This window comes from Periplaneta americana, chromosome 16 (assembly GCF_040183065.1).
Source record: "Periplaneta americana isolate PAMFEO1 chromosome 16, P.americana_PAMFEO1_priV1, whole genome shotgun sequence".
NCBI lineage: Eukaryota > Metazoa > Arthropoda > Insecta > Blattodea > Blattidae > Periplaneta > Periplaneta americana.
In genome coordinates, this window is record NC_091132.1 from 15,804,280 (window position 1) to 15,831,846 (window position 27,567).

Below are 27,567 nucleotides of genomic sequence, written 5' to 3' on the forward strand. Positions count from 1 at the left end.
ATTTTTCGACAGTTTTCTGGGAACTAGAAAAATTATATTGTTTTATCAGGATGGTTGTTGTATTGAGATATTGAAATTCTGACCAAAGTTATATTCTGAAAGAGAATATAATAGAAACAAGTATAAAAACATTGCATAGTTACTGTGAAATAATATTTAATCACCATTTGATTATCGACTTACTGATCGTCTGGACTACATTTCAGCCATTTTAGTAGCTCGCCAAAAGCTAGCATCGCCAATGGGAGCAGATTTTTCTTCTCCGACTATCACTTTAAAAATAACCCCATTTCTGTCTTTATTTAGGCATAATTTTCGACAATAATTTAAAATGTAACCAATACATTAATTATTATCTTTGTAATAAATTACGTAAAGTAATATATTATTTTGTTTTATTGAGGAATTACTTGTCAATAAGTTTATTACGCACAATGTACTTAACTTTATTTCAATCGGTAATTATGTATGGAATTATAGGATGGTCTAGCTTATTTAAAACCAATTGAATCCAATTTATTTATTACAGAAGAAAATAATTAAAATATGTCTTCGTAACCCCATTAATTTTCCATCTAAAAATTGTTTTTAGACATTAATGTTCTTAAAATCAGACAAATTTATTATATTATTGTATTAATAAAATCCATAAATAAAAATCGAAATAATTTTGAATTGTATTCTCATAGTTATGAAACAAAAGGTATGAATTCTTTAAGGTTGTTTGAACCAAAATGCAACATTGTTACAGTATTTAATCATAGTTGTAATTTAGACCCAAGAATATATAACAATTTTATATTTAAATATCCTAAACTTGTCAATTCTACATAGTTCTAGCATTAAATTTAAAAAGTTATATATGGATTTTATAATATCTTTCGAAGAGGTGGAAAAATTCAAATACCTGGGAGCAACAGTAACAAATATGAATGACACTCAGGAGGAAATTAAACGCAGAATAAATATGGGAAATGCGTGTTATTATTCGGTTGAGAAGCTTTTGTCATCTAGTCTGTGTCAAAAAATCTGAAAGTTAGAATTGATAAAAGTTATATTACCGGTTGTTCTGTATGGTTGTGAAACATCGACTCTCATTTTGAGAGAGGAACAGAGATTAAGGGTCTTTGAGAATAAGGTGCTTAGGAAAATATTTGGGGCTAAGAGGGATGACGTTGCAGGAGAATGGAGAAAGTTACACAACGCAGAACTGCACGTATTGTATTCTTCACCTGACATAATTAGGAACATTAAATCCAGACGTTTGAGATGGGCAGGGCATGTAGCACGTATGGGCGAATCCAGAAATGCATATAGAGTGTTAGTTGGGAGGCCGGAGAGAAAAATATCTTTGAGGAGGCTGAGACGTAGATGGGAGGATAATATTGAAATGGATTTGAGGGAGGTGAGATATGATGATAGAGACTGGATTAACCTTGGACAGGATAGGGACGAATGGCGGGCTTATGTGAGCGCGGCAATGAACCTTCGGGTTTCTTAAAAGCCATTTGTAAGTAAGTAATGGATTTTTATAAATAATGAAAAATTGTAAATTTAAATTTATGTATTCTGATTGTGTAGTAGACATAAGACAAATTTTATTATATACTTCTTAATTTAAATTCAGGAATCTGCCCCTCAGCACGAGTTCTACTCTTTCAGTGGTGAGCTAAAGTTTTATCTGCTTATATTATATTTTATGTTATAATTGTTAGCAAAATAATTATATAAATAATTAAATTAATTGAATGATTACATATGCCCACCACCTGGAGAGGAGAAACTTTGCGTCTGGATAAATATGGTTCTGGAAAATGTAATCGCAAAAGAGGAACCCATTATGACTCCTTCTGGTTTGTTAGCCATCAAAATAGTCATCAACGTCTTCTATTTGTAGAAATGGAAATCCAAAAAAGTAGGGTAAAAATTTACCACACTCACACCTAATTAAAACTACGGTAACGTGGAGCACTTAGATATTCTACCTGCAGTAATTATTGTTCTAGTCGCCTGGCGCTGTTAGCATGTTTACTAATTCAGATTTTATGATTAAAACCCTAACCGTGGCACACATGGTATACACTGGCACAGAATGCCAAGATCGGTCAACAGAAGTGTGAAAGAAGATAGACTAAATAACGGGATAACATATTTAGAGTGTGATACAAAGTGAAAAGTTTACGTAAAATTTAATATTTTGGTCCTCTAATATTAGAGGAAAAGGTGGAAATATGGGCTACCATTTTGTTTTCCTCATAATAATGGAAAATGGTGCGGCAAATTGCTTGGAAATCTTTATTGACATACAGAGTGATTATTCATATACAATTTATCCAATCTTAAAGGTCAATAGTTGCAATAGATATTTGCATATAATTGCTTTTTCAAAGAAAGACGAACTGGTCCTCTATAGATAGTAGGGTCTAAATATGGGCTACCACAAAAATTTGAAAATAAAATTGAAAAAAAAAAAAAAACAAAGAAACATAAGCAGGAAACCTGTGTCACATAAATGGCAACATTCTGTAACAAATAACGCAAATCACGATAGTGAAAATACTGGACGTGTTAATGTGCTGGTAATATGGGCTACCTATCCCATATTTGACACATAGCGGTAGCCCATATTAGCAGCATCGACTCATGAATGTTTCTTAGATTATGTATGGCAATTGTTGTTCTAAATAAATATTACTCTTATGCCATGTGATAGAGCTATTCTTAACCAGTGGAACACATCAAGCGTGATTTCTAAACACGAAATATATTTCTTTCAATAAAATTGAAACTACATAGCTGCAAAAACTTTAAAATTGATGAAAAACACAAAGAACACAGCACATCCACACCACAAAGGCAACTGGTTTCTGTCTTTGTGCACGCAGACTGATGGACACGAGATGCAGTTTTAGAGCTTTTTCGCTAGGTAACATCACCATATAAAGTAAAAAACGAGGTAGCCCATATTACCACTCCTAGCCCATATTTCCACCTTCTCCTCTAATAATAAAAGTGAAAAGTGAAATACTGAACATGAAAACCAAGTAAATTAGAAAAAGAATTACTGTAATTTATTTTTTTTTTATCGTTTCCTGACTTTTCTCCAAAATTTGACCATCCTTGTAATAATGAATGAAACCATAATAAAAATATAAAAAATATTTGAGTGCACACAAATTCTGTGTGTCTTAAATTGTGGCTTCCTGTTAACGTATCTCCAGTAACGAATGCATTTTGCAAATCTGGCTTTTAGGTAGAAGCTCCCTGTAAAGCAGGTTTGAATAATTTCAAGGAAAAATTGTTAAGGGGCCGGGTATCGATACCCGGCTACTACCTTAAAGCCAGATTTGTATAATATATTTGTTACTGGAGGTACGTTAACAGGGATCCACAATTTAAGTCACACAGAATTGTGTGCACTCAAAGTTGGGTTCTGGCGTCTTGTCAGCCCATTTGAGTTGTGTGGATATAAAGGAAAAATTGTGACGTTGTCGTGTATAGTTTCTGGGGTAGCTCAGTCGGAAGAGCATTCGTGCGCTATGCGAAGGGTCCCGGAGTCGATACCCGGCCCCGGAACAATTTTTCCTTGGAATTATTCAAACCTGCTTTACAGGGAGCTACTACCTGAAAGCCAGATTTGCACAATATAAAAAAAATACTCCGGGACCCTGATAACATTTATCGTTGTAGAAGGGTTTGTCATATACCGGTTTAATTGAACGGAAGTTCGACTGTATACAGGGCCTGGAATAGGGTCCACCCAGACGTGATCCAAAAAATTGGGGAGCTACGGTGGGTGGCAAATTTATTTTAAAGAAAAATCTATTAATAACATCTCAAATTCATTGAGAGTCAGCTGTCCGAGTCCTTGGGCGGTTTTGAAAGCCCTGGAGGAATTCTATAAAGAGGGTCAAAAACCTTCAAACGGAACGACAAAATCCAAGCTAACCCTACAGATTAAGTGCGGTTTAGAAAATTCACATACGCTTACTCTACATCACATATACCGCTATTTTTATATGCACAATTTTAGACAATTATATCTTTATCCCCTTTGCTGTAGAGACCTTCGGTCCTTGGAGTCATAACGCTAAAGTTTTGGTATCTCAAATCGGCCAAATTTTGATCTCCATTACTTGTGGTCGCCATTGCACTACTTATTTGCGTCAACGCTTAAGCATTGCTATACAACGCGGAAATGCAATGAGCGTTTTAGGTACCTTTCCCGAGTACTATAAATTTTTGTATTTAGTATTATGAATTTAATATTTTATAAATTATTGTTAACATAGGAAGCGAAAGAAATCAAATGTGATACGAAAATAGATTACAATTATAATTAGAATTAATGTTAAATTTAGGTACTATTTGATAATAGGCCTATATGTGTATATTCTTTTTAACTGTACCAAAATATTTCAGCTCCGTTGTAACTCTTACTGGTATGCACATTTATTTTTTAATTAACTAAAAATAATTTAGGGAACGTAGCTGTGAAAATTACACACAAAATTCACACAGGTAATCATTCCACACAACATTACACAGAGGAATAAAAATTCTACACATTTTGTGGAATTCCACACAGTCTGACAACACTGCAGTTATGTTACTTGCAGCTTAACCAAACTTGAATACAAGTAGGCTTATGCCTACTGAACGAAGGAATCAAAGTAACGGGAATCTTTGAAAGAGACGTCGATACGCAGCTAGGAGTCCGGAGTGAGCTTTTGCAGGAACACGACTGTCTCTGTGTGGGGCGGAGGAGGAGTGAATACAGGGACTCCCTTCTCGTCCTTGTAGTCCTCATAAGCCACAGAATACACTCTCTGCATGCCCATGGCACTCGCGATCTTGGCGCTGAAGAAGCTGGTACACACCAAGTACAGGAGCTGCATCCCCGCGGCCCTGGCTCTGTCGCGGACGGTCTCCATGAGAGCCCTGCCGATCCCTCGTCCCTTGGCCTCGTCACTGACGGCCAGCATCTGCACGTACACGCCGTGGTCCGTCCCCGACAGCTGCCACACGTCCACGGACGCCTCTACGTGCCGCATGAACTTGTATATCTTGGCGTAGGCCTCGTTGGCCGGCATCGTGGTCTTCCTGTGTTCGCCAGCTGTCTCCTTGCCGTTCAGGCAGGCTCCGAGGATGCTGCCGTCCGCCCGAGACACGGCGAGCAGGGAGACGCCGTCCGACAGGAACTGCAGGGAGTACATCGCGCTGGCGGGCCTGTCGGGCGACGCCCCAACGCCCTGGTTCAGCGGCTCTCGTGCGAAGAAGTGCTGACGCATGAAGCTGGCTATCCTCTCGCGGTCGTCTTCCGTTGCAGTTACGATATCGTAGTCTGGCGCCATCTGCGGAAGAAAACAGACGAGATTAGCACGGCGTGGTTCAAGGGAGAGGGCAGTATTTTTGAGCCATGTAATAACACATTACAGTTGATAGAAAAAAAGAAAGAAAAGAAAGAAAGGAAGAAAGAAAGGAAGGAAGAAAGAAAGGAAGGAAGGAAGGAATAAATAAACAAATAAAGAACGTACTGGAAGAAGGAAAGAAAGAGAAATGAATAAAGCACATAAAGAACAAAGGACGAAAGGAATAAAGAGCTGAAGGAATAAAGGACGAATGAAAAAAAGAATGGGAACAATAAAGGACATAAGAAATAAAGAATAGGAGAAATAAAGGATGGAAGGAATATATGACGGAAGAAATAAAGCAAGGAATATTGAATTATGTTTTATTTAACGATGCTCGCAACTGCCGAGGTCATATCAGCGTCGCCGGTGTGCCGGAATTTTGTCCCGCAGGAGTTCTTTTACATACGTACCACTAAATCTAGTGACATGAGCCTGTCGCATTTAAGCACACTTAAATGCCATCGATCTAGACCGGGATCGAAACCGCAACCTCGGGCACAGAAGAGCAGCGCTATACCAACTGTGCCACTCAGGGCGACAGGAAGGAATATATGACTGAAGAAATAAAGGGCGGAAGGAATAAATGACGGAAGGAATAAATGATTAAATAAATAAATGGTTGAAGAAATGAAGGACATAAGTAATAAAAGGTGGAAAGAATAAAGGATACAAGAAATAAATGGTTGAAGAAATAAAGGGAGGAAGGAATAAATGACGGAAGGAATAAATGATTAAATAAATAAATGGTTGAAGAAATGAAGGACATAAGTAATAAAAAGTGGAAAGAATAAAGGATACAAGAAATAAATGGTTGAAGAAATAAAGGGAGGAAGGAATAAATGACGGAAGGAATAAATGATTAAATAAATAAATGGTTGAAGAAATGAAGGACATAAGTAATAAAAGGTGGAAAGAATAAAGAATACAAGAAATAAATGGTTGAAGAAATAAAGGGCGGAAGGAATAAATGACGGAAGGAATAAATGATTAAATAAATAAATGGTTGAACAAATGAAGGACATAAGTAATAAAAGGTGGAAAGAATAAAGGATACAAGAAATAAATGGTTGAAGAAATAAAGGGCGGAAGGAATAAATGAAAGAAGGGTGAAGGATAGAATGAGTAAAGGATGGACGGTAAGAATAAAGGACAAAGGGATTAAGGACGGAAGAAATAAAGGTCGGATGAAATAAAGGGCGAAAAGAATAAATTACGAAAGGAATAGGGGACGAGGGAAATAGAAGACGGTAGGAATAAAGGCCGAAAGAAAGCAAGCTGTTTGGTGAGTGTGCAATTGCCCACGTTGATATATATTTTATGTAGACTTATTGCAGAGTGGTACGTTGTCGTTATAGGAAATAGCTTACTTTCTTTGGGTGTAGAATTAGGCCTGGCTAAGTTCATAGTAATTCAATTCGTGATAGTTTCTAAATACGTAATCATTCTGAATATTTCAGCAATAGTTCAGCAGTAGTCGCTGTGCATAGGCAGAGCGTAAACCCAAAACACTTTTTTAGGCTATCATGTAAAACATCTCTTTCCCTGGAACTTCACAATACTTAAGGTACAAAGTCTAACAATTTCTGAATCAAACTAGTACAGTAGACCTATGTAATTTGGTTTATTAAGTATACAATCGTGGTGTACTTCAAGAATCTCAAGATATCTTGTTCTGATAAAATAATATTACACATTACATAATCATTATCATGTAATTATGACGCACATTCTTTATATAACATCTTGATATATTGACTCATAATTGGTTATTAAGGTATCAGAATTTTCTTATTCACGAAAATTTCTTCGGAGTTGCTAATATTATGCAATCCTAGCATTAAAACAAGCCAGAAAAGGTTACCTAAAGGCTGTGTGACGTATCGTGTCTCACTGTGAAAAGAGAGAGAAAGGAGATATGTCTTACTTCGTCTATATTGTTATGGCGATGAGGGAATGGAGCGGTGCCGTCCATCCATCCAGTGGTGGAAGGGACTAGTTGATACATTCTGTAGCGCAAAATAAAATAACAAAATATCCCTCTTCGTACTGTGTAGTTCCGTCACTGAGCTTGTCTTTCAAGAAACTGAGTTCCGGCAGTCTGTACAATAACAGATTTTGAAAGGAATCCTGAAAATTTACAACCCTCCTATAATCTCCACCATTCATTTGAAGGGACTTGGTTTTGAGCGTATTCCGAATCTCACCGGTGAGCAATCCGATGGCATCACCGTGTTCCGAATTCCACCGATGACGTCATTGATGCTCCACCGATGTCGCACTGGTGCCATCAACTTGCAGAGGTGGTGGCAGTCTCCATCAGCCGCCATCAGTGAATCTGATTGGTTCTTGTGTAGGGCGGGAATTAGCAGACGAATACTAACTTAATTGTAATTTTATTGTTGATATTGTAGTTGGAATCTCCTGGTAGAGGGGCAGAGAAGGCCTGACGGCCTTATCTCTACCAGGTTAAATAAATAAATACTAATACTAAATACTAATACTAAACATCGTGCACTGTTGTGTCATGGCGGTGTGTTCTGCTTTAGTTCTGCTGTATTGTTTGTAATGAGCACAACGTAAAAACAATATGTTAATGGCTTATGAGCGAACATGTCAACGGACCAGTTATTACTACCGGTTCAAGAAATAAATTGTTTATGATCTCTTTTCTTTGAACGAGATGGGAGTACGAAAATTTCGCAAAATTTTGCTAGCGTAGCTCAGACAACAACTTGTACAGTCGCCATGACAGCCATCGATCTTTCCAGCAGTTTTGTTCCTTATTTCGCTGCAACGTGACGTCATTGATGCCACCGGTCCAGTGAGATTCGGAATACGCTGTTTATTGCTACTGAGACAAGATAAACCTTACTAGTGACGTCATCACCGCCTTCACAACACAATTTTATACCACTTACCTGTAAGAAAAATCTTCAAAACAATAAAATAACATTGTCTTAGAGAAACGGTTATTTAGCAACTGTGCATGGGTACATTTTGGCTAAAGATGAGGTGTTATGAGTTCTAAAGACTTTCAGAAATCAGTTAATTAAATGTTATTTGAATGAACACGCTCATGTTGTTCATAAAAGTATTTTCTTCACATAAATAACTTCGTTACAAAAATCTTACTAACACCCAAACAAAAAATAATGATTTAGCAGAATGAATTGGGTCGGACGATAATGTTTGAGATTCGCATTCGGAAGGTTTCGGGTTCAAACCCCGTGGTCGGCCAATCTGACTGGGTTTTTTCGTGGTTTTCCTCAGTCACAAGGCAAATGCGGGATTGGAAATTTACATACCATGATTCATCACCGCCTTAATCACCAATATCACAAACATTAATAAAGAGTCTAAAATCAGTTACATCAACACAAACCAACTACAACACACAATATTTGTATTAAATATTAATATTAACTTCCTTCGGGGTATATTCATATTGCACTTAGATTAAAATATTCTGTAATGGTAAATTCAAGAAATTAAAAGAAATATATTGTGACACTCTATTTAGGCTGAACTCAAAAAACTAAATCATTTTTATTCCCATGATTATTTCCAAGCTTTTGAGTAAATATTAACTAAAATTTTTGAAAACTTTGTCGCGCAAGGAGCCTTTTTAGTGACATCAATAAAAATGTATTTAAAAATATAATTTAAAAACTATTGGTTTTAATGGCACGATATGTTGTACAGATGATAGTATTGTAGGTATGTTTATGTAGTTTAATATTCATAAAATTTGGATGAAAATTGTATTAGAAGTTAGAAATCACATAAGCTTCCCCTTAAATACTTACTTACTGGCTTTTAAGGAACCCGGAGGTTCATTGCCGCCCTCACATAAGCCCGCCATTGGTCCCTATCCTGACCAAGATTAATCCAGTCTCTACCATCATATCCCACCTCACTCAAATCCATTTTAATATTATCTTCCCATCTACGTCTCAGCCTCCCCAAAGGTCTTTTCCCCTCTGGCCACCCAACTAACACTCTATATGCATTTCTGGATTCGCCCATACGTGCTACATGCCCTGCCCATATCAAACGTCTGGATTTAATGTTCCTCATTATGTCAGGTGAAGAATACAATACGTGCAGCTCTGCGTTGTGTAACTCTCTCCATTGTCCTGTAACTTCATCCCTCTTAGCCCCAAATATTTTCCTAAGAACCTTATTCTCAAAAATCCTCAATCTCTGTTCCTCTCTCAAAGTGAGAGTCCAAGTTTCACAGCCATACAGAATATAACTGTTTTATAAATTGTAACTTTCAGATTTTTTGACAGCAGACTAGATGACAAAAGCTTCTCAACCGACTAACAACAGGCATTTCCCATATTTATTCTGCGTTTAATTTCCTCCCGAGTGTCATTTATATTTGTTACTGTTGCTCCAAGATAGTTGAATTTTTCCACCTCTTCGAAGGATAAATCTCCAACTTTTATAGTTCCATTTCGTACAATCCCCTTAAATACTAAACAAATTAATTTGATATATTTCTGTACATTATCTTGGTACTTCAAAATTTCTCAAGGTCCCTGTACATTAATTAATTTGCATCTGAATTTGGTTTAAAATTCAAAATTGTCCACGTAGACCTAGCCCTACACTGACGTTACATGTGCCATACATTGTTCATGTACACATGTAGTAATCATGAATATTAATTGACCAGCTAGATGACATGCCATGTGAAAGTGAAAGCGAGAAAATACGCAACTATAATAGCACTCAAGTTGAAAGAATTTCTCACAATAATTTATCTGGAGAGAATGGAAATCAAAGAAAATATCGCATTTCTAAGAAACAGAAGGCTTCACCAAATGTAATGAATTTTGCTAGTTCAACTCTTTGTATATAAGGAATTGTACTTACATTGTTGCGATGTCCCTTTGTAGTATTATGTATGTACAAAGTCTGGTCTAAATGTGTTCGTGCATATGGAAGTTGTATAGGTCTTACAGAAACATACACATGCAATGAAGATAGCGGAAACGATTCTCTTTTTTTTTTTTTTATTTTATCGCGATTCAGCCTTCGGATAATGTTACTATGGTGATGAATGGCTTGTCACGTAAATGAGTAATGCATTGTGTGTTCAAGCTTCTTGAACAGTACTGCCAATCACACTGTTTATTCACATGTACGAAGAGAAGTCGTAGCACTAGTAACACTACATAATTCGCTCTAGTGAAGCACTTTCTATGAAATCTGGCAGCACACTGTGAAGTAGGACTGTCATTGATTTGGCAGACCAAAAAACATCCGGGGAAACGCTTATCTGAAGCACTTCCGTTTTTGCAACATATAACTGAACTTTAAGAAAGCAGTTTTAATACATATTGACGGTGGATAACTTTGAATTCATAACTGATCAAAGATACTCTTTTCCTTTAAGTACATAATCACATTTCAAGAAAACTTCAAGTTATTTCTTAGAAATAATTAGACTTAAAAACACGTAGTTAAAGACAGCATTTATATATGAAAAACTCATACAAAGCAGAAGAAAATACTAATGGAAACACTAGTAATGCCCCACTTCGATTATTGTGATTTTCTACTGACTGACCTCAATGTCAACCAGTCGCAAAAATTACAACGTGTTCGTAATTCTTGTGTTCGCTTCGTCTGCGATGTCCGTCGCGCTGACCACATTACCCCATCCTTCCAAACTCTAAACTGGCTACGGCTTAACGAACGTAGAAATTGTCATTCTCTTGTTCTACTTTTCCAAGTCCTTCACACTTCTACACCTACCTACCTTGCCTCCCGTTTCAGTTACCTGTCATCATATCATAATCTCTTCGCACGCACGCAAAATAGCTGCATACTAGCCATACCAACACATAAGACATCATCGTATTCATCATCATACACAATCTCGCTCTCGCGCTTGTGGAATACCCTACCCAGTGACATCAGAGACTGTCGGAATTTAGTAGCGTTCAAAAGCAAGCTTATTAAGCATTTTCTTACTGCGTAGAATAGGTTTAATTTTTACTTAATCAATAAAAGAAATGCTTCTCTCTTCTTAACTTTTACAATAAACTGTCTAGCTTTTATTAATCAGTTAATCTTTTAGTACTTTGATTTTTATTGTATTTGTAAATTTGATATTAATTGTAATTATAATTGTAATTGTATTCTTAATATTGTAGTTGTAATCCCCTGGTAGAGGGGAAGAGAAGACCTGATGGCCTTATCTCTACCAGGTTAAATAAATAAATAAATAAATAAATAAGATTTTTTTGCAATGAAAGGTCGAATTCGGGATTTTTAGTACTACACAGGGTGTTCTGAAAAGGTTCCAATGTTTAGAGAGAGGTAGTATGCATTAAAACAAGAAATGAAAGTCCTATAAATATGGTTCCTAAAATTAATATTTTCTGAGAAATGAGCAAATGTTTATTATCACAGTAAGAGTAGCATATCTTCCACTGTGAACTCTTTGGCTCTACGTACAGTATTTCGTTTCTTTCCGAAGAGCTCACAGTAGAAGATATGCTGCTCCTATAGTGATGGTAAACATTTAGCGCATTTCTCAGAAGATATTAACTTTTAGAACCCATATTCTGTTACAACGAAACAAGGTCCGATTCAATAGATACGAAACTAATTTACCCGACTGGTACAGCAATAATTGAAGACCTAAAATTCTAAATGTGCTAAGTACCAATATGTCCAATTTCATTTTATTCACTATAAGGGAGGAATATCCATATGAGAATATTTTTAAGATTACAAAGATTTTATTGCAAGCAAAAATTAAATACAATAATAAATATTTTACAGTATTATTGTAATATTCGTATATGAACATTCTTCAAAATTCGAAATTGATTACCAGTCTCATAGTAAAATAGCCTACATATTACAATTTATTGTATAAATACAATGTAACAGGGTCACACCCGAAAAAGCAAGATGCTTGAGGTTGGGTGTGACCAAGAATGAAAACTGGATAAAAGAAAAAAAATAAATGAATTGATAGGCTAATAATAATAATAATAATAATAATAATAATAATAATAATAATAATAATAATAATCACAACTCTGATGAAACTGTTAAATGTAATTACACATAAGGTTTAAAAAGAATAAGTATAAAAAGAAAAACAAACAAACCAACGGTACCATAGCCTACAGTACACATAAACATACTAAGTTAAGAATACAACATTGTTAAGGTGACAGAAAAAAAAATAAATAAAGAATAAGAATTTACGGGTGCTATTCATAGACCTTTCGCAGCACGCGCTACGAGAGTACTAAGCTAGCCCCGGCTATCCATTGGTTTATGAATACGAAAAACGCTGATCATCCACCGGAAACCCGCGCTAAAAATGTCTATGAATACGGCCCTTAATGATCATAATTTTAAAAACAGTTCAAGCATTTGTTTTTTGAATAATGTATTGTTTAATAATTTTAGTTTAGGATTCCTCTTTATAAAATCAATATATATCTTGGACCGTAATTAGAACTGTGCCTTAGACCTGCTTCAGTGTTACATTTGGGTTCAATAAGGGGGAGCGAAATATTGTAGGGGAGAATCGGGTAGTATCGGACATCGGGTAATATCGGACAGTGCGTTTCTTTCATCTACCACCATATGGTAGTACCTGAATGACATGGTTACGTTTCTCTATGCGACATCACAGAAACGTAACCATGTCAATCAGGTACTATCATCGTGTGGTAGATGAAAGAAACTCACTGTCCGATATTACCCGATGTCCGATACTACCCGACTCTCCCCTATATTCTTGTGTTGTGGCCATGATCGGATGATATGAATTCATACTAAACTGTCCTTGTCGTAGCTCAGCTGTAAGTGACTCATTCGTGCGCCAATAGACGGTGTTGTAGGTATCTCAACATGCATTTCGCAGTGTGTTTTTCATCAATATCTCAGAAAGTTGTTTTTGGCACTTAGCACATTTAGAATGTTAGGTTCTCAATTACTGCAGTGTGGAATCAGTTTACGTTTAATAGTACGATTACGAAACTCTAACGTACTATCGTCTGCTTAAGCGGCCTCTTGATACAAACACAAACAAAGATATGCTGTGCAATACATAGTGACAAACGGCCTCATTCTGTTTCCTCATTTGTTTCTTGCCAAAGAGCTCACAGTGGAAGATATGCTGTTCCTATAGTGGTGACAAACATTTGCTCATTTCTCAGAAAATATTAATTTTATAATAATAATAATAATAATAATAATAATAATAATAATAATAATAATAATAATAATGGCTTTATTTAACCTGGCAGAGTTAAGGCCGTAAGGCCTTCTCTTACACTCAACCATGATTAAAACTTGCTTACATAGTTGAACATAAAACTGAATCGGAATTAAGTAATTACATACTGATAGAATTTAGGTACATAATGAGATCAAAAGAGGTAGTTATATAAAAATTTAGCTCATAAAATAAAAGTAAACATAGTACATATTAATGTTGTTAGAATCAAATACGAATCACATAAAAACAGAAGCCGATAGGACCCATAGTAAGGATAACGTAAAAGCAGTTCCTAAAAGGTTAATTTGGCCGTCTCTTCAGTGTTGCCAACTAATACCAGATACCATCAAAGAGGGAAAAATCACAATGCCACTTACAATAATAATAATAATAATAATAATAATAATAATAATAATAATAATAATAATAATAATAATAATAATAATAATAATACACTATTAACAATATCGATGTCTTGCTTCTTTACTTACTATAATTACTACATTTCATCTTTATGTTGGGAGATGTTTTCTAAATGGTGAAAAATCCAATTAACATACTCTAATTTGAAAACTTATTTTATATATAAAACATCATTAACATGATTTGGAGTAATTTCAAGGATCCATTCATTTTTCACAGCAACATGAAGCTTTAAAATGCAATTTTCGCAAAACTTTAAATTTTGAGTTGAATAATTTCGAGGGAAAAATTGTTCCGGGCCGGGTATCGAACCCGGGACCTTTGGTTAAACGTACCAACTGAGCTACCCGGGAACTCTACCAGACACCGATCCAACTTTTCCCTCAATGTCTACAGACCTCAAAGTGGGCTGACAACCGTCAAGCAACCAACATTGAGTGCACACTAACTCTGTGTGACTTAAATTGTGGTTTTCTGTTAACGAACAGTGACGTGTATTATGCAAATCAAGCTTTCAGGTGTAACTCCCTGTAAAGTTGGTTTGAATAATTTCGAGGGAAAAATTGTTCCGGTGCCGGGTATCGAACCCGAGACCTTTGGTTAAACGTACCAACTGAGCTACCCGAGTTGTTTCCTTTTTGATATGGGCTGTCGAAATGTAAAAACATAATTTTTGGAAGCATGTTTAAATTTTATTATTTCTTTATGGAGAAGAATGGAGCGTGTGAAATGGACAGATGAAATAAGAAATGAAGCTGTGCTGGGTAACCACCAAAGAAAAAATTGACTACTGAAGGATGCATTGGGAGGAATGGTGAATGGGAGAAAAGTTCGATGCAGAAGACGATATCACATGATAGACAATATTAATAAACAATATTAATCTACACGGAGACTAAAGGCTGGTTCACAATAAACCGGGAACAAGAACCAGAATGAAAACGACAAGCAGAGGACGTGAATATGAAAATTTTTGATTCACAATAAACCGAGAACGTAGACTACTATGCATATCGATATGTATGTCAATAACGATATGTAAAGTCGATATTACGCATTCTGATGTTATTTGTATATAATTGACCAATGGCGTTGTCTCATGAGTATAAGGCAGCCAACATAAACACAGGTTAAACAACTTCGAAATTTCAACTGAAACATTTCACAACCTATTTTAAGTCTACCATAACGTAAAATAATTAGAGAAGGAACATTTGTAATAGAACAAAAATGAACACAACAGTAGTTATTGAATTGAAGCGTGAATATGTAGTGTGTAATACAACCAATACAGTAATAAAATATGATTCGCTTCCGATCGGTGTTCAAAGATGCAGCTATTGAAAGCCACGTATTCTCCTTCATTTTCTCATCTTTATACGAGGCGCGCCGCTTATCGTAAAAGTGAGGATTTTCCTCAACACTCAATATTAGAATCTCATCAAATAAAACTTGCTCCATGATGCACAGCATAGAACAAAATAATGCATAGGTTATGTCACGGTCTTCTTGCTACAAAATATATGGCGACAAAATAGCTTTTAGATGGCAATAGAATGAATCTAGTGGGCTGTGATCGGAAACGAGAACGCCAAAGTTGAAACTTGGCCAACTCTCCGTTCCCGATCCCGGGCTCCGGCAAGCTTTTCGTTAATTGTGAATGCTCACATTTAAATGTATACATTTTAACAATTTTACCGTTTTCGTTTTCGTTCCGATTCTCGTTTCCGGTTTATTGTGAACCAGCCTTAAGAGGAAGGCAGAAAATAGGAAAGATTGGAGAATGCATGGTTTGCAATGAAAGACCTGTCTTTGGGTAGAAAAGTATGAATGAATGAATAACTTTTGTAGGCGTATATATAGTTTCTTCATGACATTGAAAGTAGGAAAGCTACAAGCAGTGTTTTTACTTTTTACTTGCCTAGTACAACGATTCTCGCAACACGAGATCACTTTCACACGCACTGCTCTGTACTTACGTTTTCCTGTGTCGTAACGGGCGTGATGGGTGCGTAATGCGTTAATGAAATGGCCACGACTGCACCACGGTGCCAACTCCTAGAGGATCGCTTCCTGAACCTTGTCTGGGCCTTGAACTTCTTGTAATTACGGCCGCCGCTGTTTATTTGTGAATGTTCTCGAGTGCGTACGCGCCGGGAATGAAGCTCTCAACTACGTGCCATGTGTTCGCCCAGCCAAGAGTGTGGGGGCGGACGCCTCTTTATCAGAGACGTAAATGCAGTGAGCACAGTGTGCCATATCTTATCAGTGACGGAAAAACCCTTTACTAGCGATCAGTCGCAAAGAAGTTTTTGGATGACCTACTTTACTAAATTCCAGCACTTCAGGTGTGAAGGGAGTAGGGTAGAGTAGGATGATTTCGATCGAATTTTGAGGAAATTGTCTCTACATTATATTTTAACCCTTTAGTATTCGCATATTTTTTCGTAATGTATTCAGTCTCGATTAATTAAAATGTGTCTTAGTGAAACTTACAGCAGAGTCCATATAGCGCAGTTTCTATCTGATGCTTTTCCAATTCACTGCGGGCTAAAGCAAGGAGATGCACTATCATCTTTACTTTTTAACTTCGCTCTAGAATATGCCATAAGGAAAGTTCAGAATAACACAGAGGGTTTGGAATTGAACTGGTTACATCAGCTTCTTGTCTATGCAGATGACGTGAATATGTTAGGAGAAAATCCACAAACAATTAGCGAAAACGCGGAAATTCTACTTGAAGCAAGTAAAACGATAAGGTTGGAAGTAAATCCCGAAAAGACTAAGTATATGATTATGTCTCGTGACCAGAATATTGTACGAAATGGAAATGGAAATATAAAAATGAGAGATTTATCCTTCGAAGAGGTGGAAAAATTCAAATATCTTTGAGCAACAGTAACAAATATAAATGACACTCGGGAGGAAATTAAACGCAGAATAAATATGGGAAATGCCTGTTATTATTCGGTTGAGAAGCTTTTGTCACCTAGTCTGCTGTCAAAAAATCTGAAAGTTAGAATTTATAAAACAGTTATATTACCGGTTGTTCTGTATGGCTGTGAAACTTGGACTCTCGCTTTGAGAGAGGAATAGAGATAAAGGTTGTTTGAGAATAAGGTTCTTAGGAAAATATTTGGGGCTAAGAGGGATGAAGTTACAGGAGAATGGAGAAAGTTACACAACGCAGAACTGCACGCTTTGTATTCTTCACCTGACATAAATTAGGAACATTAAATCCAGATGTTTGAGATCGGCAGGCATGTAGCACGTATGGGCGAATCCAGAAATGCATATAGAGTGTTAGTTGGGAGTCCGGAGGGAAAAAGACCTTTGGGGAGGCCGAGACGTAGATGGGAAGATAATATTAAAATGGATTTGAGGGAGGTGGGATATGATGGTAGAGACTGGATTAATCTTGCTCAGGATAGGGACCAGTGGCGGGCTTATGTGAGGGCGGCAATGAACCTCCGGGTTCCTTAAAAGCCAGTAAGTACGTAAGTATTCAGTCTCTTGAGGGATACCTGTCACCCAAGTTATATTCTTGCTTTAGAGAATGAATTTGAACATTCTTTTCAATATGATTGGTTACATACAGAGTGATTGACGAGGAAACGTAAAAATTTAGGTTGTGAATTCTGAAGTCATTCTGAGTGAAAAAGTTCATATGAATATAAGTCCGTTTTCGACCGATGGCGGAGCTAGATGCATTTTCTTGTCAAAACGTCTCACCCCAGTGTGAATCAGACGTTCCCATATGCTGAGACGTGAGACAAGGTCACCGAACACAGTGAATGACGTAACATTGCAATCGATATTGTGAGCGATGATCTTATAGGATGTGGAGTAAGAGAAGTTCATTCACCTAAACAACAGCCACGAGCAACTCTCCCAAGTGACGAGCGCGATTCACTCCCGAGCGCAACAGTGCATTGAAGCAGAAGGCGGTACCTTTGAAAATGTACGGCAACATCGACCCCAATGTCTAGAATATTAGATTTGTGTGCATATGTGAACATAAACTTTAAATTTTTCCGTTATCTGTGTCTAAATGCGAGTTAGTACAATGGAATCGCAGAAGTTTTTGTGAAATCAAAGAGCCATATCTCCGTAACCATTCGAAAACGGACCCATATTCATATGAACATTTTGACTCAGAATGACTTCAGAATTCACATCCTAAATTTTTTACCTTTCCTCGTGAATCACCTTGTATATGTGCTACTACGGAGTATACACAGTTTATTTATAAACAATTAGTATTTTAGGATTTAATCCATTAATCTAATCGATTAATCGATCAATTTCTGTTGTAAGATAATCAATGAAAATATTTAATCGAATAATAGAGTCGATTCCCTATGTTCTATTGGTTGTACTTGATATTAATTATACTGTACAACATGAAATTGATACATTTTTATAAAATTGTGTGGAATAATAATAATAATAATAATAATAATAATAATAATAATAATAATAATAATAATAATAATGATTTATTTAACCTGGCAGAGTTAAGGCCATACGGCCTTCTCTAACACTCAACCAGGAGTAAAACTGCGTTACAAAAGCACTACAAATTTGAAAGTACGCTACAATTTTACACACAAAACTGAATAAGATAATAATAAAATGTAAACAACAAGTAAGTAGAAATCAGACATAATATATAACATACAGAAAGAAAGGAAAAAGCATAATAAAATGTGAAATGTGAAAATGTCAAAATAAATGAGACAAACAAAGTATAAAAAATAAGACAATTATTGATAATAATAATAATAATAATAATATAAATAATAATAATAATAATAATAAAAATAATAATAATAATACTAATAGTAGTAATAAAATAGTGCAGTACAAAGCATAGAATGAATACAATATTTTTAAGTACACTCAGTAAGGAAAATTATGATTATATATAGCTCAACTTATCACATTATAGATATACCATTATCGGAAAATATGAAAACAAAAATATAAAATAAGTTAAATATCACTAGAACAGAAAAAAAAAATGTGAATACGTGGAAACATGCAATACAACACTTGTCATAATATACAACACTTGTATGCGATGTATTTTGTGATGGCAAAACCGAATCTGCAACTAGGAGTCTGGAGTGAGCTTCTGCAGGAACACGACTGTCTCTGTGTGGGGTGGGGGTGGAGTGAAGACGGGAGCACCTTTCTCGTCCTTGTAGTCCTTATAGGCCACAGAATACACCCTCTGCATGCCGATAGAGTCCGCGATCTTGATGCTGATGAAGCTGGTGCACACCACGAACATCAGCGGCACCTCTGCAGCCCTGGCCCTGTCGCGGGTGGTCTCCATGAGGGCCCTGCCGATCCCTCGTCCCTTGGCCGCGTCGCTAACTACCAAGGTCTGCACGTACACGCCATGGTCCGCCCCCGACAGCTGCCACACGTCCACGCCCCCTTTTACGTGCCGCACGAAGTTGCATATCTTGGCATAAGCCTCGTTGTCCGGCATCGCCGTGGTCTTCCTGTGTTCGGCCGCTCTCTCTTTAGAGCTAAGGCAGACTCCGAGGATGCCGCCGTCTGCACGAGACACAGCGAGTAGTGACAGGCCGTCCGCCAGGAACTGGAGGGCGTATATGGCGCTGATGGGTCTGTTGGGCGGTGCCCCAACGTCCTGGTTCAGGGGCTCGCGTGGGTAGAAGTGTTGGCAAACAAAACTGGCTATCCTCTCGCGGTCGTCTTCCGTTGCAGTTACGATATCGTAGTCTGATTCCATCTGCGGTAGAAAACAGACGAGATTAGCACGACGTGATTCAAGGGAGAGGGTGCTGAACACAAGTGTATTGTGCCAGGGAGTGTGTTTTGGTCCATATAATGACAACACATTACAGTTGAAAGAAAGGGAGAACGAAAGAAAGAAAGGAAGTGAATGAAAGAACGAACGAAAGGAAGACGGGACGGAAGGAAGATGGGACGGAAAGTTGAAAGGACGGGAGAACGAAGTAAGGACAGAAGGAAGACTGGACGGAAGGAAAAAAAGGACGAAAGTTTGGAAGGATGGAAGGAAGAAGGGACGGAAGGAAGAAATGATTGTTTGGAAGGGTGAAAGGATAAAAGGACGGAAGAATCAAGGAAGGATAGAAGGAAGACGAGACGAAAGGAAGACGGGAAGGAATGAAAAAGGACGAAAGTTTGGAAGGATGAAAGGATGAAAGAACGAAGGAAGGATGGAAGGAAGAAGAACGAAGGAAGGATGGAAGAAAGACGGGACGGAAGGACGAAAGTTTGGACGGATGAAAGGACGAAGGAAGAATGGAAGACGGGACGGAAGGAAAAAAGGACTAAAGTTTGGGAAGTTGAAAGGATGGAAGATGGGAGGGAATGAAAAAAGGACGAAAGTTTGGAAGGATGAGAGGACGAAGGAAGGCGGGACCGAAGGACGAAGGAAGGTAGGAAGGAAGACGGAACGGAAGGAAAAAAGTACAAAAGTTTGGAAGGACGAAGGAAGGATGGAAGAAAGACGGGACGAAAGGAAAACGGGACGGAAGGACGAAAGTTTGGAAGGATGAAAGGACGAAGGAAGGATGGAACGAAGACGGGACGGAAGGAAAAAATGGGCTAAAATTTCGAAGGTTGAAGATAGACGGGAGGGAAGGAAAAAAGGAGGAAGAAAGAATGAAAGACGGGACGGAAGAAAAAAAGGACGAAAGTTTGGAAGGATGAGAGGACGAAGGAAGGCGGGACCGAAGGACGAAGGAAGGTAGGAAGGAAGACGGGACGGAAGGAAAAAAGTACAAAAGTTTGGAAGGATGTAAGGACGGAAGGACAAAGGAAAGATGGAAGGAAACGGAACGAGAGAAAGATGGGAAGGAAGGACGAAAGTTTGGAAGGGTGAAAGGACGAAGGAAGGATGGAAGGAAGACGGGACGGAAGGAAAAAAGTACAAAAGTTTGGAAGGATGTAAGGACGGAAGAACAAAGGAAAGATGGAAGGAAACGGAACGAGAGAAAGACGGGAAGGAAGGACGAAAGTTTGGAAGGGTGAAAGGACGAAGGAAGGATGGAAGGAAGACGGGACGGAAGGAAAAAAGGACGAAAGTTTGGAAGGATGAGAGGACGAAGGAAACCGGGACGGAAGGACGAAGAAAGGATGGAAGGAAGACGGAACGGAAGGAAAAAAGTACAAAAGTTTGGAAGGATGAAAGGACGGAAGAACGAAGGAAGGATGGAAGGAAGACGAGACGGAAGGAAAAAAACGAAAGTTTGGAAGGATAAAAGAACGAAGGATGGAAGGAAGACGAGACGAGACGAAAGGAAGACAGCAAGAAAGGAAAAAGGACGAAAGTTTGGAAGGATGAAAAGACGAAAGAACGAAGGAAGGATGGAAGGAAGACGGAACGAGAGGAAGACGGGACGGAAGGGTGAAAGGACGAAGGAAGGATGGAAGACAGGACGCAAGGAATAAAGGACAAAAGTTTGAAAGGTTAAAAGGATGAAAGATAGACGGGAAGGAAGGAAAAAAAGGACGAAAGGACGAAGGATGAAAGGACGAAAGAAGGATGGAAGGAAGGAAGAAAGAAAGAAAGAAAGAAAGAAAGAAAGAACGGAAAGATAAATATGAAATCAAAATAGAAATCTCTTGCGAGGAAATATGAGAGTCCCCATACTTCTGAATAGTTCATTCTCTATCTGTAATATTCTGTCACCCTTAAAACTAAAGAAAAAAAGATAGGTATTTTACAAACAAATTAAAATTTGTGTAACTCTGAAAATATTCAGAATAGGACCCATGTTTATATGACATTTTTTGCTCAAAATGTCTTCAGAATTAAGCTCCGTAAATGACGGTAACTCCTCCTGAATCATCCTGTATTTTCTTACCTTGAAGACTTCTTGGCACTCACTTTATAAAAGAAAGACTAGTTTTCGAAAACGTGTTTCAATTATTCCTTTTTTACTCCCAAGGAACTTTTGTATATAGGACCAAAGTCACTTCACAAAATTAAAAATAGCAAAGCTACAAGCAGAGTGTTTATTTTTTACTGACCCTGAATGACGCCATACTCACGTTTTCCTGTGACGTAACGAGACTAGAGCTGCGTGACGGCTGCGTAATGCGTCAATGAAATGGCCGGGACTGCACCACAGTGCCAAATCTTGGCGGATTGCTTCCTGAACCTCGTCTGGGCCTTGAACTTGTTGCAATTACGCCCTCGAGTGCATACACGTCTGGAAGCACTCACTATCTGCCATGTGTTCCCCCGAGCCGCTGTGTGTGGGAAGGACACTTCTTTATCGGCGCATTCAGGTCTTGCATACATAGCGTGCACAAGTGTAGGCCTACCCTATCTTATCAGAGACTTACAAAGCTGTTATGAACATTCGCAAAGAAGTTGATGACCTTCTGTGCTACTACATTCCAGTAGGTGAGGTGTAAAATGAATATGTGAATACTAATGGATGAATGGTCAATTTTTTATATCAGTGATGAATTCAGAGGGAGACCCGTAGCAGCAATTCACCCACGAGACTCGAAATTTCCCTCTTTCTGTGTTTCAGGTGCATCTAAACTTCTGTCTTGCTTAATTTAACGGATTTAACAAATTGTAAATTAAATAAATGATTACAAATGCTTGCAAACTCTATTACACAACGCAGTCTTTCATTTCATTCATAGTTTTATAACCAAGGGCAGGTCATTCAGTTCAATCCAGCATCTTCAAATCTTTTCTATTTTCTGCCTTCCTCTTTGTCTCCGCCTATAATCTATATTATCTTAATGTCGTCTATAATCTGATATCTTCTTCTGCTCCGTGTATAACTTTTGAAACATAAATGACACTTTCTCACATAAAATTGATAAGTCTGAAGTATAAATTATATTTTCCTAAATGAAATTGATAAATCTGAAATACAGTTGGTACTTTCTGAAAACCAATTGATTAATATGAAATACAGTTGATACTTTATGAATACCAATTCACTAATATGAAATACAGCTGATACTTTATGAAAACCAATTGACTAGTATGAAATACAGTTGATACATTCTGAAAACAAATTGACTAATTTTAAATACAGTTGGTACTTTCTGAAAACCAATTGACTAATTTGAAATACAGTTGATACTTTATGAAAACCATTTCACTAATTTTAAATACAATTGATACTCTATGAAAACCAATTGACTAATTTTAAATACAGTTGGTACTTTCTGAAAACCAATTGACTAATTTGAAATACAGTTGGTACTTTATGAAAACCATTTGACTAATTTTAAATACAATTGATACTCTATGAAAACCAATTGACTAATTTTAAATACAGTTGATACTTTATGAAAATCAATTGACTGATTTTAAATACAGTTGATCCTTTATGAAAACCAATTGACTAATTTTAAATATAGTTGATACTTTCTGAAAACTAATTGACTAATTTTAAATACAATTGATACTCTATGAAAAAAAAATTGACTAATTTTAAATACAGTTGATACTTTATGAAAACCAATTGATTAATATGTTATGCAGTTGGTACTTTCTGAAAACCAATTCACTAATATGAAATACAGCTAATACTTTCTGAAAACCAATTGATTAATTTTAAATACAATTGATACTCTATGAAAACCAATTGACTAAAATGAAATACAGTTGATATTTTATGAAAACCAATTGACAAATTTTAAATACATTTGATACTTTCTGAAAACCAATTGACTAATATGAAATACAGCTGATACTTTCTGAAAACGAGTTGACTAATTTGAAATACAGTTGATACTTTATGAAAACCAATTGACTAATTTTAAATACATTTGATACTTTCTGAATACCAATTGACTAATTTTAAATACAGTTGATACTTTATGAAAACCAATTGACTAATATGAAATACAGCTGATACTTTCTGGAAACCAATTGAACAATTTGAAATACAGTTGGTACTTTATGAAAACCAATTGACTAATTTGAAATACAGTTGATACTTTCTAAAAACAAATTTACTAATATGAAATACAGCTGATATTTTCTGAAAACCAATTGACTAATATCAAATACAATTGATACTTTCTGAAAACTATTGACTAATTCCTGAAAACCAGTTGACTAATATGAAATACAGCTGATAGTTTCTGAAATATAACTGAGAAAGTTGTAGTCGGACAGTCAATCATTGCTACAGCGCTGAACGATCAATAAAATCTATTTCTAAAAAGTACTCTGTCATTGAATTCGAGCAAAATTGATGGACTTAATTTTAATACAGTCGTATTGAAAAAAAAATCTACAATTCCACAGAACTGAATATGTGCTTCTCGTAGTACTGCCATGCTATTGAGTATCCTGAAACGTATAAATGCAGTATATCCTACATTAGAAATGGGAAGACGTAACAAATACAACAGCAGCTTGTAGTCAGAATTTAACGAGATACCAATGTTCCTTCCTCGTCCAGATTTTGGAATTATTAACAATAGCCTGATGTGTGCTCCTCCCGCGCCGGCTGGGGATGTTGTACTGGCTAGCAGGCTGGCATTCAGTGGGGCGCGTGTTTAGTCGTTCCAGCCAACTCAATTTTCTGGTTTGCTGCACCCAGTGAAACCGACCACAACGGCATGGAGCGAACTGGGTGTCACGTACACGAGACGTCGCGGCCTATGATGCTGGGAGGACGACTTGGAGAGGAATATACTCTTCGAGAATCTGAACATCGTTTTCAAATAAATTTGCTTCCGAACTGCTTCGTGCAACCGCGATAATTGTTTCAGTTTTTCATTGTCTGAATTCTGGTCACTTTTGAAAAATATTATGTACAATTTCAAGGAAAAATTGTTCCGGAGCCGGGTATCGATCCCGGGACCCTTCGCTTTTTTTTTCCTTGAAATTATTCAAACCTGCTTCACAGGGAGCTACTACCTGAAAGCCAGATTTGCACAATATATTTCGTTACTGGAGGTACGTTAACAGAAAGCCACAATTTAAGTAATAGTTGATATATATTATTATAATGTACCGAAGTACATATGATATTTCCATGCAGATATTCTGCGTCATCATACGATGAAAGAGTAATGGAACGGAGAAAAATTCTCTCCGGCGCCGGGATTTGAACCCGGGTTTTCAGCTCTACGTGCTGACGCTTTATCCACTAAGCCACACCGGATTCCACCCCGGCGTCGGAAGAATCGTCTCAGTTTTAAGTTCCAACTCTTGGGTTCCCTCTAGTGGCCGCCCTCTGCACTACGTCATAGATATCTATGAACCTAGGACCGAAGTCCACACATGTGCTGAGGTGCACTCGTTATGAGTGACTAATAGAATCCGGTGTGGCTTAGTGGATAAAGCGTCAGCACGTAGAGCTGAAAACCCGGGTTCAAATCCCGGCGCCGGAGAGAATTTTTCTCCGTTCCATTACCCTTTCATCGTATGATGACGCAGAATATCTGCATGGAAATATCATATGTACTTCGGTACATTATAATAATATATATAATATGCGTAAATCACTTCGTGATTTAAGACGGCGCTTATTCCGTCGGATCCCGGCCATCTAGTTACTCATTACGAGTGCACCTCAGCACATGTGTGGACTTCGGTCCTAGGTTCATAGATATCTATGACGTAGTGCAGAGGGCGGCCACTAGAGGGAACCCAAGAGGTGGAACTTAAAACTGAGACGATTCTTCCGACGCCGGGGTGGAATCCGGTGTGGCTTAGTGGATAAAGCGTCAGCACGTAGAGCTGAAAACCCGGGTTCAAATCCCGACGCCGGAGAGAATTTTTCTCCGTTCCATTACTCTTTCATCGACTCATAGTTGAGTTCCGGCGTCTTGTCAGCTCATTTGAGTTGTGTGGATACAAAGGAAAAATTGTGACGTTGTGGGGTAGCTCAGTCGGTAGGGCGTTCGCGCGCTAAGCGATGAGTCCCGGATCGATACCCGGCTCCGGAACAATTTTTCCTTGAAATTATTCAAACCTGCTTTACAGGGAGCTACTACCTGAAAGCCAGATTTGCATAGTATTATGTGCAGTTGTGTTTTAGATCCCTGATATAATAATAATGTATTTTATGCTCGACCATGCCGAAATGTAGTAATTATACACCTGGTAGCAGTACTTTAATGCGTGTCATTAAAGTACACCTATTCATTAAAGTTCAGGTTTTCGATTATTCTCGGATATGCAATCGAAAGATAACGAGGGAAACGTCACGGAGGCTGGAAATCCAATACTGTCACAGAAGGTTATGTTCTGTTATTATAATAATTAGCGTTAATTGTAAATAATATTCAAATAATTTCAATTTGTCATCTCGTTTTTGAATTCTAAATCAATTTCCAGGTTATACCAAAATTAGTTCATGTTATTCTCTACATTAAGGTCAATGACATTATTGTTCCTCGGAAAAAATCAATACTTTCGCGTCTGCGCACATCTCACACGAGCTATGCACTAGGTCACTTCCGATCTTGAGACAGATACAAATAAAATGATACTTCTGAATAATTTCAAGTTAGAAATATGGTCGAGCATAAAAAGTCGTATGAAACTTGCCTATAATGGTAATTAAGACGCTCGTATGAAAATTATGAAACTCGCTTGCGCTCGTTTCATAAACAAACATACTTGCGTCTTAATTACTGTCATTATAGGCTCGTTGCATAATGTACTATTAATGCATGTTTATCACATCAATTTATGACGCTTATTCTTGTAGTACCTCTCGTCATTACATTCATTGCGTTGTTCTGATAGTTTTTTAACCCATACTCAATTGTTTTTAAAATTTTCACATTGTTTGCAAATAAATGTATTAATTTTTATGCTCACAAGGACAGCTCACAAATTATAATGGATTCTCACAGCGATTTTCCCTTATGCGTTCCATTTAAAAAAGAAATCTCCCTACAAATTTCTACATCCGAAAGGGCCTAGCTTCGGGATATGATTTTTTAAAATAACTGTGTAACACTCCTCATGTATTCGTATCTCCATTGCCATCGTGAAGAAGAAAATGTTTAAGGCCCTAAATATGTTTATGTATTGCCTTCAGAATCAAAGGAGCTTATGAAAACTCACCACTTCAAGAGGTTTCAAGAAGTATACTTTTCATCTGTCTGTGATCATAGCATACTTCTGGTAGACTCGTGAACCAGTTACCAAGGTAGGCAGGCTAAAGAATAGCTCCAGAAGGTAAAACGGTGGAAGTGTTGGCATTCAAAAGCACACAATTCCATTGTATCAGTCTCATGATGGTTATCGCTTTAGGCCTTGGAAAAATTTCATTCGGAAGTTCTCTGACAGTGTTTTGTTACTTGACACGAATATTATACTGCATCAAAGAGATGTAATAAAATTTCACTTCTTAACATATCATCAGGTTTCATCTCCTAGATATGTAGGCCTAAATATGTGTAAATATGTTTAATGGTGTATTTAAACATAATTAAAATGTTGTACTTTGTCAGTCATATCCC

General features: G+C 37.2%; 2 protein-coding genes across 4 annotated transcripts in view; both read right to left on the reverse strand.

Moving 5' to 3' along the window:
• Window positions 1-136: 136 nt before the first annotated feature.
• LOC138716168 (arylalkylamine N-acetyltransferase 1-like) lies at window positions 137-16,302 on the reverse strand. 2 transcript variants are annotated; one of them, XM_069849006.1, is made up of 2 exons: window positions 16,077-16,302; window positions 137-5,354 (listed from the first exon to the last, which is right to left on the reverse strand). In XM_069849006.1, exon 2 carries the CDS (start codon window positions 5,352-5,354, stop codon window positions 4,710-4,712), a length of 645 nt encoding a protein of 214 aa, XP_069705107.1. In that variant the 5' UTR covers window positions 16,077-16,302; the 3' UTR covers window positions 137-4,709. The 2 variants fall into 2 exon arrangements, with proteins under 2 accessions (XP_069705107.1, XP_069705108.1); XM_069849007.1 differs by lacking the exon at window positions 16,077-16,302 and adding an exon at window positions 10,296-10,648.
• Window positions 16,303-18,963: 2,661 nt separating this feature from the next.
• LOC138716166 (arylalkylamine N-acetyltransferase 1-like) overlaps window positions 18,964-27,567 on the reverse strand; it is a 34,666-nt gene continuing 26,062 nt past the window's right edge. The window contains exons 2-3 of one of the 2 annotated variants that reach the window (XM_069849004.1): window positions 22,153-22,353; window positions 18,964-19,861 (exon numbers count right to left, since the gene is read on the reverse strand). In XM_069849004.1, coding sequence (XP_069705105.1) covers window positions 19,214-19,861 — 648 coding nt within the window. In that variant the 5' untranslated portion in view covers window positions 22,153-22,353 and the 3' untranslated portion in view covers window positions 18,964-19,213. The remainder of the gene's footprint in view (window positions 19,862-22,152; window positions 22,354-27,567) is intronic. The other variant, XM_069849005.1, reaches the window with a different exon arrangement.

Excerpts from the sequence above, each read along its gene's own strand:
- LOC138716168 (XM_069849006.1), bottom strand. The coding sequence starts at position 5,354 with ATGGCGCCAGACTACGATATCGTAACTGCAACGGAAGACGACCGCGAG.